General features: G+C 39.9%; 1 protein-coding gene across 1 annotated transcript in view; it reads right to left on the reverse strand.

Moving 5' to 3' along the window:
- Nucleotides 1-3228: 3228 nt before the first annotated feature.
- The window catches only part of PDCD4 (programmed cell death 4), a gene marked incomplete at its 5' end in the record, with an annotated part of 222467 nt that continues 212984 nt past the window's right edge, over nucleotides 3229-12711 (reverse strand). The window contains one exon of the mRNA XM_053692997.1: nucleotides 3229-3976. Within this exon, the coding sequence (XP_053548972.1) occupies nucleotides 3916-3976 (61 nt within the window). The remainder of the gene's footprint in view (nucleotides 3977-12711) is intronic.

Here is a 12711-nt window from a genome sequence, read left to right on the forward strand (position 1 = left end):
AGGGATCCGGGACATCCCAAGGCCAAGGGTGAGCGAAAAAGGAAAGTCTGCCCCCCACAAGATCCACTCCCGGATCGGCGGGAGACCCTTCATGCTGACTGAGTAACAGGCTTTTTAGATTGCTTCCCCTTACTCCAGGACAGATTGGACTTCCATGAGGACTTAGATAGTTCCTGCTTGGAAGATGAGGAGGAAGACTTACCAGAGAAGTTACGAAAGGAATGAAAATTACTTTGTCAACCCTTCTGCTTATTTCTCTTATCCTGAGGAAGAGACTGCCTGCCCCTTCCCTCCCATAATATCAGAAAAAATCTCAGCCAAAACCTGGCCCAAACAAGGACTTACCCTTGTAAGGAATGGATAAAAGCTTAGATTTAGAAGACACATCCGCAGACCAAGACTTCAACCATAAGGCTCTGCGCACCAGAACAGCAAAGCTAGAAATCTTTGCTCCCAACTTAATGACCTGTAAAAAAGCATCCACAATAAAGGAATTAGCCAACTTCAGGGCCTTGATCCTATCCTGAATCTCCTAAAGCGCAGTATTCCTGCTGAACAGAATCAGACAACGCATCAAACCAATATGCTGCTGCACTGGTAACAGTAGCGATACACACCGCAGGCTGCCATTGTAACCCCTGGTGAACATACATCCTTTTAAGCAATGCCTCAAACTTCTTATCCATGGGATCCTTAAAGGAACAGCTGTCCTCAATAGTAATAGTGGTTCTCTTAGCCATTGTGGAAATTGCTCCCTTCACCTTAGGAACCGTCTACCAAGACTCTGAAGGAATCAGCAATTGGAAACAACATCTTAAAAATTGGAGAAGGGGAAAAAGGAATCCCAGGATTCTCCCATTCCCGTGCAATAATCTCTGAAACACGATCTGGAACAGGAAACACTTCCACAGCGGAAGGAATATCAAAAAACGTATTAAGCTTACTAGACTTCTTAGGAGTAACTATGACCGTCACGTCAGTCATCCAAGGTAGCCAAAACCTCCTTAAGCAATAAACGGAGGTGCTCCAGCTTAAACTTGAAGAAAACAACCTCAGAATCAGAAGAAGGAATTACACTGTCAGAATCTGAAATTTCACCTTCAGATGCTACAGAAGTATCTTCTCCCTCAGACCTATGGGAGGAAACACTCGATATAACTAGGACTGAATAAAAAACCTTAGAATTCCTTTTGCGCTACCCCTGCAACACAGGAAACACAAAGCCTCAGATACTGCAGAGGATATGGGAGTAGCAAAGCCCTGCAATGAAAATCCAACCTGAGAGGAAACGCAGGGCACTGCAGAAGAGGATAAAGATTGGGACGTTTGGGCTGAAAGCTGTGGTATAGCTTGAACAGGAGACCCCTGAACAGCATTCACCTTAGACAATGATGGCTCAGATTAAAAAAAGCTTATCCCTGTAATGTAATGTTTTCTCAATACATGAGGAAAAAAAAAGGATTGGTGGTTCCACATTAGCATCAAAACATAGAGTACATGTAATATCCTGCAGGGCCTCTTGGTCCATCTTTACTCATAGAAAATAAAAATAAACCTTTAAATGATAAAGTAACATTAATATCAATATAATTCCCCACCTCTTGTATGAGGAAAAATATAGAAAGAAAGGCAACCTCTACACCTCAGCAAGCATGCTGAGGTGCCTACCTCTCCTGCTGGCCAAAAATGGAGGAAATAAAAAACGATCCGACAAACCCAAGCAACCAAATCCGCTGCTCACACGCAACTTAGAGCTGAACAGCAAACTTAGAAACGGTCTTATTCCTTCCCGGCACTTCCAGAACTAACACAGAGAAAGCGTGCAAACCTTTTGCCGCCTCCACAAGCCCCACCCTGTGGGCGTGTCCCCGACCGGCATTAGCCGGCAAGGAAAATAAACAAGCAAGCAAGCAAAAAAAAAAAACAGAACCACCACGGTGCCCTAAATACAAAACCACCCAGAGCCCTGCACCGCTGCCCTACAAAAAACCTGGTGTCCCACAATAATTACATAAATAAAAATTGTAATGTAGCACTTACCATACGTCTCTGCCCGGCAGCAAGGCAGCACACGAAGTATAAGAGGCACCCTCCTCCCATGGACCTGTGGAAATACAAAAAGACTGCATAAACCTATACAGGCTTTCTAAATAGGGCAGCACAAAAATTGAGAGGCCTCAGAAGGGATTATACCCCACAACTTCCCAGATGCTTAAAAGCCACCACTGCTCTACTGAAGAGACTGACATGGACTACGGCTAAACCCCAGCAAAAGATCAGAACAGCCAGTTCTGCTTTGAAAATAAACTCTTGACTGAAGAAATTCTTTCAGACATCTAACTTTACCACCTCCTTGCAACTGATACAGGCAAAGAGAATGACTGGGGATTGTAAGCAAGGGAGTGGTATTTAACAGCTTTGCTGTGGTGCTCTTTTGCCTCCTCCTGCTGGTCAGGAGTCAGGAGTGATATTCCCAACAGTAATTATGATGATCCGTGGACTCACTGTGTCATTAAAAAGAAAAAGATTTTACCATTTAATAATAGATAAGGGAACTTATAATTAAATCTCTCTCACTAAATACTGATCTGAAATCCAAAAATTGGAAAAAAATTGTTCTAGCGCTAACAGCTTTTTCTAGTGTTTCATGTATTTCCCCCTTTTAATGTTTTCAGTTTAGTTTGTTCAATCAGTATATTTTTAATTAAAAAAGAAATAAAAAAAACAGCAACTAACCATGAAGGGGATATAACCTGAAACTGGCACTTGCTTTAATGATAAAGGAGTAATTGTTATGGCATTCCACAGAGTGCATCTATGCTCAAAGAACTGAGTGGGGATGTCAAGTTTACTGTTAAAACATATCTCCCTCTCCTATATTTTAAGGTAATGAGGACAATTACAGGAGTTACCCAACAAAGTCAAGAAAAGAAAGATGGATTTGTTGAAATGCCACTGGAAAAAATCTGTCTGTTGTTATCCTGAAGATGCAGAAGAGTAAGACAAATTGCTCTTGTTTCAAAAACATTTATCATTAGTGACTAGTCTGCTGAAATGCTTTTAATTAATAGATTTTTTAAGGTTGCTCCTCATCCAAGGTCAAGCATACTTATTGGGAGATCTGTCAGGAGTCTGCCCTATTGTAGATATGAACAAGTCATGGGTCAAATGGAGCAATAAAACAAAGCAAAAGTTTTCATTTAAAAAAAAAAAACGTTTCACACTGAATACATCATTAAACATATTTATTTTAAGTTCTATATATGTTTCGCACACACATTCTCACATTCTACCAAACCGCAATTTACGGTTCCAGTTTTCATTTTTTGTAGAAAAATAGATGTTCCAGCCACCATATGCTGAACTTTCAAGTCAAAATCAATAACATCTGAAAAAATGAATAAAAACAGCTAAATTGATTTTAGATTATCATTTCCATTTGACTTGAGTAGAATATTGCACCCCTGAAACCAAGTATACAGCTTATGCAATCCTAGAATTTCCTCCCTTTCCACTCCCAAATTTATGTATTTTTCCAGCAGCAGTTAAAGTTGTGTCACAGTAACTTGAAACCTATAGTACAAAAGGTTTGTGTGATCCAGTGATTTTACTACAAAAATAATAATCATGGACCTTGAAGGGAAGTGGATATAACACAGCAGTGTGAAACACGGAATGATCAAGTCACAGAAAAATGGCACTTACAAAAGGATTACCTTGTTATAGTTAACCATCCTGATATATAGTTTAACTGTCCCCTCATTGCAGTCCGGTAACAATTAGCGCTGGAACTGTGAATTTATAAAGCTATTTAGAAATTCTTTGTACCCATAACAATGTACATATTTATGAAACAAAATTGTGTTTAGCATCTTAAATTCCCTAACACAGGATTCTCCTAAGTCTTTCAATTTATTAGTAGCTCTCAGACTTCAGACGTCCTCCATCTCCTTCACTCACAAACCGTTTTCTTCCTCTGCAAAAATTAAAAATAAAAATATATTAATACCAAGTGTTAGATGCAGCAACAGCATGCCTGAGTGAACAGCTAGGCAGAAATTACACAGTGTTATATGCGTAGGTAAGAACAGGAGAAAATGTCAGCAGCTGTGCATGTGTGTATATGTAAGGGCAAAGGGGCTGAGGAAAAATACCAGAACTGGTTTGTGTGGAATCTAGATAAAATAATAATAAAAAAAAAAAGCATTGCTGCTGTGTGAGAAGGGGAGAGGAGCTGGAAAAAACATAATTTATGTAAGAACTTACCTGATAAATTCATTTCTTTCATATTAACAAGAGTCCATGAGCTAGTGACGTATGGGATATACATTCCTACCAGGAGGGGCAAAGTTTCCCAAACCTTAAATGCCTATAAATACACCCCTCACCACACCCACAAATCAGTTTAACGAATAGCCAAGAAGTGGGGTGATAAGAAAAAAAGTGCGAAGCATATAAAATAAGGAATTGGAATAATTGTGCTTTATACAAAAAAATCATAACCACCACAAAAAAGGGTGGGCCTCATGGACTCTTGTTAATATGAAAGAAATGAATTTATCAGGTAAGTTCTTACATAAATTATGTTTTCTTTCATGTAATTAACAAGAGTCCATGAGCTAGTGACGTATGGGATAATGACTACCCAAGATGTGGATCTTTCCACACAAGAGTCACTAGAGAGGGAGGGATAAAATAAAGACAGCCAATTCCTGCTGAAAATAATCCACACCCAAATAAAAGTTTAACAAAAAACATAAGCAGAAGATTCAAACTGAAACCGCTGCCTGAAGAACTTTTCTACCAAAAACTGCTTCAGAAGAAGAAAATACATCAAAATGGTAGAATTTAGTAAAAGTATGCAAAGAGGACCAAGTTGCTGCTTTGCAGATCTGGTCAACCGAAGCTTCATTCCTAAACGCCCAGGAAGTAGAAACTGACCTAGTAGAATGAGCTGTAATTCTTTGAGGCGGAATTTTACCCGACTCAACATAGGCAAGATGAATTAAAGATTTCAACCAAGATGCCAAAGAAATGGCAGAAGCTTTCTGGCCTTTCCTAGAACCGGAAAAGATAACAAATAGACTAGAAGTCTTACGGAAAGATTTCGTAGCTTCAACATAATATTTCAAAGCTCTAACAACATCCAAAGAATGCAATGATTTCTCCTTAGAATTCTTAGGATTAGGACATAATGAAGGAACCACAATTTCTCTACTAATGTTGTTGGAATTCACAACTTTAGGTAAAAATTCAAAAGAAGTTCGCAACACCGCCTTATCCTGATGAAAAATCAGAAAAGGAGACTCACACGAAAGAGCAGATAATTCAGAAACTCTTCTAGCAGAAGAGATGGCCAAAAGGAACAAAACTTTCCAAGAAAGTAATTTAATGTCCAATGAATGCATAGGTTCAAACGGAGGAGCTTGAAGAGCTCCCAAAACCAAATTCAAACTCCATGGAGGAGAAATTGACTTAATGACAGGTTTTATACGAACCAAAGCTTGTACAAAACAATGAATATCAGGAAGAATAGCAATCTTTCTGTGAAAAAGAACAGAAAGAGCAGAGATTTGTCCTTTCAAAGAACTTGCGGACAAACCCTTATCCAAACCATCCTGAAGAAATTGTAAAATTCTCGGTATTCTAAAAGAATGCCAAGAAAAATGATGAGAAAGACACCATGAAATATAAGTCTTCCAGACTCTATAATATATCTCTCGAGATACAGATTTACGAGCCTGTAACATAGTATTAATCACGGAGTCAGAGAAACCTCTATGACCAAGAATCAAGCGTTCAATCTCCATACCTTTAAATTTAAGGATTTCAGATCCGGATGGAAAAAAGGACCTTGTGACAGAAGGTCTGGTCTTAACGGAAGAGTCCATGGCTGGCAAGATGCCATCCGGACAAGATCCGCATACCAAAACCTGTGAGGCCATGCCGGAGCTATTAGCAGAACAAACGAGCATTCCCTCAGAATCTTGGAGATTACTCTTGGAAGAAGAACTAGAGGCGGAAAGATATAGGCAGGATGATACTTCCAAGGAAGTGATAATGCATCCACTGCCTCCGCCTGAGGATCCCGGGATCTGGACAGATACCTGGGAAGTTTCTTGTTTAGATGAGAGGCCATCAGATCTATCTCTGGGAGCCCCCACATTTGAACAATCTGAAGAAATACCTCTGGGTGAAGAGACCATTCGCCCGGATGCAACGTTTGGCGACTGAGATAATCCGCTTCCCAATTGTCTACACCTGGGATATGAACCGCAGAGATTAGACAGGAGCTGGATTCCGCCCAAACCAAAATTCGAGATACTTCTTTCATAGCCAGAGGACTGTGAGTCCCTCCTTGATGATTGATGTATGCCACAGTTGTGACATTGTCTGTCTGAAAACAAATGAACGATTCTCTCTTCAGAAGAGGCCAAAACTGAAGAGCTCTGAAAACTGCACGGAGTTCCAAGATATTGATCGGTAATCTCACCTCCTGAGATTCCCAAACTCCTTGTGCCGTCAGAGATCCCCACACAGCTCCCCAACCTGTGAGACTTGCATCTGTTGAAATTATAGTCCAGGTCGGAAGAACAAAAGAAGCCCCCTGAATTAAACGATGGTGATCTGTCCACCACGTTAGAGAGTGCCGAACAATCGGTTTTAAAGATATTAATTGATATATCTTCGTGTAATCCCTGCACCATTGGTTCAGCATACAGAGCTGAAGAGGTCGCATGTGAAAACGAGCAAAGGGGATCGCGTCCGATGCAGCAGTCATAAGACCTAGAATTTCCATGCATAAGGCTACCGAAGGGAATGATTGAGACTGAAGTTTTCGACAGGCTGTAATCAATTTTAGACGTCTCTTGTCTGTTAAAGACAAAGTCATGGACACTGAATCTATCTGGAAACCCAGAAAGGTTACCCTTGTTTGAGGAATCAAAGAACTTTTTGGTAAATTGATCCTCCAACCATGATCTTGAAGAAACAACACAAGTCGATTCGTATGAGACTCTGCTAAATGTAAAGACGGAGCAAGTACCAAGATATCGTCCAAATAAGGAAATACCACAATACCCTGTTCTCTGATTACAGACAGAAGGGCACCGAGAATCTTTGTGAAAATTCTTGGAGCTGTAGCAAGGCCAAACGGTAGAGCCACAAATTGGTAATGCTTGTCTAGAAAAGAGAATCTCAGGAACTGATAATGATCTGGATGAATCGGAATATGCAGATATGCATCCTGTAAATCTATTGTGGACATATAATTCCCTTGCTGAACAAAAGGCAATATAGTCCTTACAGTTACCATCTTGAACGTTGGTATCCTTACATAACGATTCAATAATTTTAGATCCAGAACTGGTCTGAAGGAATTCTCCTTCTTTGGTACAATGAAGAGATTTGAATAAAACCCCATCCCCTGTTCCGGAACTGGAACTGGCATAATTACTCCAGCCAACTCTAGATCTGAAACACAATTCAGAAATGCTTGAGCTTTCACTGGATTTACTGGGACATGGGAAAGAAAAAATCTCTTTGCAGGAGGTCTCATCTTGAAACCAATTCTGTACCCTTCTGAAACAATGTTCTGAATCCAAAGATTGTGAACAGAACTGATCCAAATTTCTTTGAAAAAACATAACCTGCCCCCTACCAGCTGAACTGGAATGAGGGCCGTACCTTCATGTGAACTTAGAAGCAGGCTTTGCCTTTCTAGCAGGCTTGGATTTATTCCAGACTGGAGATGGTTTCCAAACTGAAACTGCTCCTGAGGACGAAGGATCAGGCTTTTGTTCTTTGTTGAAACGAAAGGAACGAAAACGATTGTTAGCCCTGTTTTTACCTTTAGACTTTTTATCCTGTGGTAAAAAAGTTCCTTTCCCACCAGTAACAGTTGAAATAATAGAATCCAACTGAGAACCAAATAATTTGTTTCCCTGGAAAGAAATGGAAAGTAGAGTTGATTTAGAAGCCATATCAGCATTCCAAGTCTTAAGCCATAAAGCTCTTCTGGCTAAGATAGCCAGAGACATAAATCTAACATCAACTCTAATAATATCAAAAATGGCATCACAGATGAAATTATTAGCATGCTGGAGAAGAATAATAATATCATGAGAATCACGATTTGTTACTTGTTGCGCTAGAGTTTCCAACCAAAAAGTTGAAGCTGCAGCAACATCAGCCAATGATATAGCAGGTCTAAGAAGATTACCTGAACATAGATAAGCTTTTCTTAGAAAAGATTCAATTTTTCTATCTAAAGGATCCTTAAACGAGGTACCATCTGATGTAGGAATGGTAGTACGTTTAGCAAGGGTAGAAATAGCCCCATCAACTTTAGGGATTTTGTCCCAAAATTCTAATCTGTCAGGCGGAACAGGATATAATTGCTTAAAACGTTTAGAAGGAGTAAATGAATTACCCAATCTATCCCATTCCTTAGCAATTACTGCAGAAATAGCATTAGGAACAGGAAAGACTTCTGGAATAACCGCAGGAGCTTTAAAAACCTTATCCAAACGTATAGAATTAGTATCAAGAGGACTAGAATCCTCTATTTCTAAAGCAATTAGTACTTCTTTAAGTAAAGAGCGAATAAATTCCATCTTAAATAAATATGAAGATTTATCAGCATCAATCTCTGAGACAGAATCCTCTGAACCAGAAGAGTCCAAAGAATCAGAATGATGGTGTTCATTTAAAAATTCATCTGTAGAGAGAGAAGATTTAAAAGACTTTTTACGTTTACTAGAAGGAGAAATAACAGACAAAGCCTTCTTTATGGATTCAGAAACAAAATCTCTTATGTTATCAGGAACATTCTGCACCTTAGATGTTGAGGGAACTGCAACAGGCAATGGTACATCACTAAAGGAAATATTATCTGCATTAACAAGTTTGTCATGACATTTAATACAAACAACAGCTGGAGGAATAGCTACCAAAAGTTTACAGCAGATACACTTAGCTTTGGTAGATCCAGCAGGCAGAGGTTTTCCTGTAGTATCTTCTGGCTCAGATGCAACGTGAGACATCTTGCAATATGTAAGAGAAAAAACAACATATAAAGCAAAATAGATCAAATTCCTTATAAGACAGTTTCAGGAATGGGAAAAAATGCCAAACATCAAGCTTCTAGCAACCAGAAGCAAATGAAAAATGATTCTGAAATAATGTGGAGACAAAAGCGACGCCCATATTTTTTGGCGCCAAATAAGACGCCCACATTATTTGGCGCCTAAATGCTTTTGGCGCCAAAAATGACGCCACATCCGGAACGCCGACATTTTTGGCGCAAAATAACGTCAAAAAAATGACGCAACTTCCGGCGACACGTATGACGCCGGAAACGGAAATGAATTTTTGCGCCAAAAAAATCCGCGCCAAGAATGACGCAATAAAATGAAGCATTTTCAGCCCCCGCGAGCCTAACAGCCCACAGGGAAAAAGTCAAATTTTTGAGGTAAGAAAAATATGATAATTAAAGCATAATCCCAAATATGAAACTGACTGTCTGGAAATAAGGAAAGTTGAACATTCTGAGTCAAGGCAAATAAATGTTTGAATACATATATTTAGAACTTTATAAATAAAGTGCCCAACCATAGCTTAGAGTGTCACAGAAAATAAGACTTACTTACCCCAGGACACTCATCTACATGTTTGTAGAAAGCCAAACCAGTACTGAAACGAGAATCAGTAGAGGAAATGGTAAATATAAGAGTATATCGTCGATCTGAAAAGGGAGGTAAGAGATGAATCTCTACGACCGATAACAGAGAACCTTATGAAATAGACCCCGTAGAAGGAGATCACTGCATTCAATAGGCAATACTCTCCTCACATCCCTCTGACATTCACTGCACGCTGAGAGGAAAACCGGGCTCCAACTTGCTGCGGAGCGCATATCAACGTAGAATCTAGCACAAACTTACTTCACCACCTCCCTTGGAGGCAAAGTTTGTAAAACTGATTTGTGGGTGTGGTGAGGGGTGTATTTATAGGCATTTAAGGTTTGGGAAACTTTGCCCCTCCTGGTAGGAATGTATATCCCATACGTCACTAGCTCATGGACTCTTGTTAATTACATGAAAGAAATGTCAGTTTGTGAATTTGTGTGTGTTAGAGTTGGTGAGGAAAGAGAGAAACTAAATAGCAGGTGTGAGTAAGTGATGCAGAACCTCTCTGCATACCAGCTAACAATATTACACAATATAAATATGAAATTAATAATAAAATATAGCTGCGAGCAACAATAGAGGTGGCCAAGTGCATTGCAATGGCATAAGAGCAGCTAAGTCATATAAAGCAAGTTTTTACAGTTCTAACAAGCAGTTGGAAAGAAAATACATTTTTGAAATGTTTGCATTTTTTTCAAGATGGCTGCCACACCATATGACTAATACTTTCAACACGAACAGATGTAACTCTAGGTCACAATATATAGTTATACAGCAAATTTCAAAGCTTTAACAAATGGTTGCAAAGAAAACACATTTTTCAAAATTTTTGCCTAAACCAATATGGCTGCAACAGATTGTGACCAATTCCTTCAACATGAACAACTGGGACTCTAGGTCACAATATAAGGTTATACAGCAAGTTTCACAGTTAACATAAGCGGTTGCGGAGAAAATAGATTTTCAACATTTTTGCGTAAAACAAGATGGCTGCCAAATCGTGATATAGAGCATCCATATTATGCACAATAGTGCTCACCATAGATGCTCATAAACATGGCAAAAATAAAGCATTTGTCAATTTTTTGTTTTATTATTAATTTAAAAAACAAATTATGCTTACCAGATAATGTAATTTCCTTCTGTATAAGGATAGTCCACGGCTTCATTCCTTACTGTTGGGAAATACTGAAACTGGCCACCAGGAGGAAGCAAAGACACCCCCAGTCATTCTGCCGAGGGAACAAGGAACAGTAGGAGAAATATCAAAAAGGTATAAAAGGTGCCAGAAGATAAATTTAGGGAGCCGCCCATAAGAAACACAGGCGGGAGCCGTGGACTCTCCTTATACAGAAGGAAATGATCTTGTAAGTATAATTTATGTTTTCCTTCTTAATATAAGGAGAGCCCACGGTTTCATTCCTTACCGTTAGGAAACTTATACCTAAGCTCTAGAGGGCACTGAATGATAACGGGAGGGAAAAAAAGAGGCGGACCCTAACCTGAGGGCAGCACAGCCTGCAAAACCTTTCTGCCGAAGGCTGCTTTCAGCTGAAGCAAAAACATCAAACTTGTTAAATTTTGAAAAAGTGTGTAAGGAGGACTAGGTAGCCGCCTTACAAATCTGATCCATAGAGGCCTCTTTCTTAAAGGCCCAAGAAGAAGACACAGCTCTAGTAAAATGAGCCATAATTCTCTGAGAAGGTCTATGTCCCGCTGTCTCATAAGCTAAGCGGATAAGACTCCTCAACCAAAAAAACAGAATTTATGTTTACCTGATAAATTTCTTTCTCCAACGGTGTGTCCGGTCCACGGCGTCATCCTTACTTGTGGGATATTCTCCTCCCCAACAGGAAATGGCAAAGAGCCCAGCAAAGCTGGTCACATGATCCCTCCTAGGCTCCGCCCACCCCAGTCATTCGACCGACGTTAAGGAGGAATAATAGCATAGGAGAAACCATATGGTACCGTGGTGACTGTAGTTAAAGAAAATAAATTATCAGACCTGATTAAAAAACCAGGGCGGGCCGTGGACCGGACACACCGTTGGAGAAAGAAATTTATCAGGTAAACATAAATTCTGTTTTCTCCAACATAGGTGTGTCCGGTCCACGGCGTCATCCTTACTTGTGGGAACCAATACCAAAGCTTTAGGACACGGATGAAGGGAGGGAGCAAATCAGGTCACCTAAATGGAAGGCACCACGGCTTGCAAAACCTTTCTCCCAAAAATAGCCTCAGAAGAAGCAAAAGTATCAAACTTGTAAAATTTGGTAAAAGTGTGCAGTGAAGACCAAGTCGCTGCCCTACATATCTGATCAACAGAAGCCTCGTTCTTGAAGGCCCATGTGGAAGCCACAGCCCTAGTGGAATGAGCCGTGATTCTTTCGGGAGGCTGCCGTCCGGCAGTCTCGTAAGCCAATCTGATGATGCTTTTAATCCAAAAAGAGAGAGAGGTAGAAGTTGCTTTTTGACCTCTCCTTTTACCTGAATAAACAACAAACAGGGAAGATGTTTGTCTAAAATCCTTTGTAGCATCTAAATAGAATTTTAGAGCGCGAACAACATCCAAATTGTGCAACAAGCGTTCCTTCTTTGAAACTGGTTTCGGACACAGAGAAGGTACGATAATCTCCTGGTTAATGTTTTTGTTAGAAACAACTTTTGGAAGAAAACCAGGTTTAGTACGTAAAACCACCTTATCTGCATGGAACACCAGATAAGGAGGAGAACACTGCAGAGCAGATAATTCTGAAACTCTTCTAGCAGAAGAAATTGCAACTAAAAACAAAACTTTCCAAGATAATAACTTAATATCAACGGAATGTAAGGGTTCAAACGGAACCCCCTGAAGAACTGAAAGAACTAGATTGAGACTCCAAGGAGGAGTCAAAGGTTTGTAAACAGGCTTGATTCTAACCAGAGCCTGAACAAAGGCTTGAACATCTGGCACAGCTGCCAGTTTTTTGTGAAGTAACACCGACAAGGCAGAAATCTGTCCCTTCAGGGAACTTGCCGATAC

The sequence above is a fragment of the Bombina bombina genome, chromosome 9 (assembly GCF_027579735.1).
Source record: "Bombina bombina isolate aBomBom1 chromosome 9, aBomBom1.pri, whole genome shotgun sequence".
In the NCBI taxonomy this organism is placed as follows: domain Eukaryota; kingdom Metazoa; phylum Chordata; class Amphibia; order Anura; family Bombinatoridae; genus Bombina; species Bombina bombina.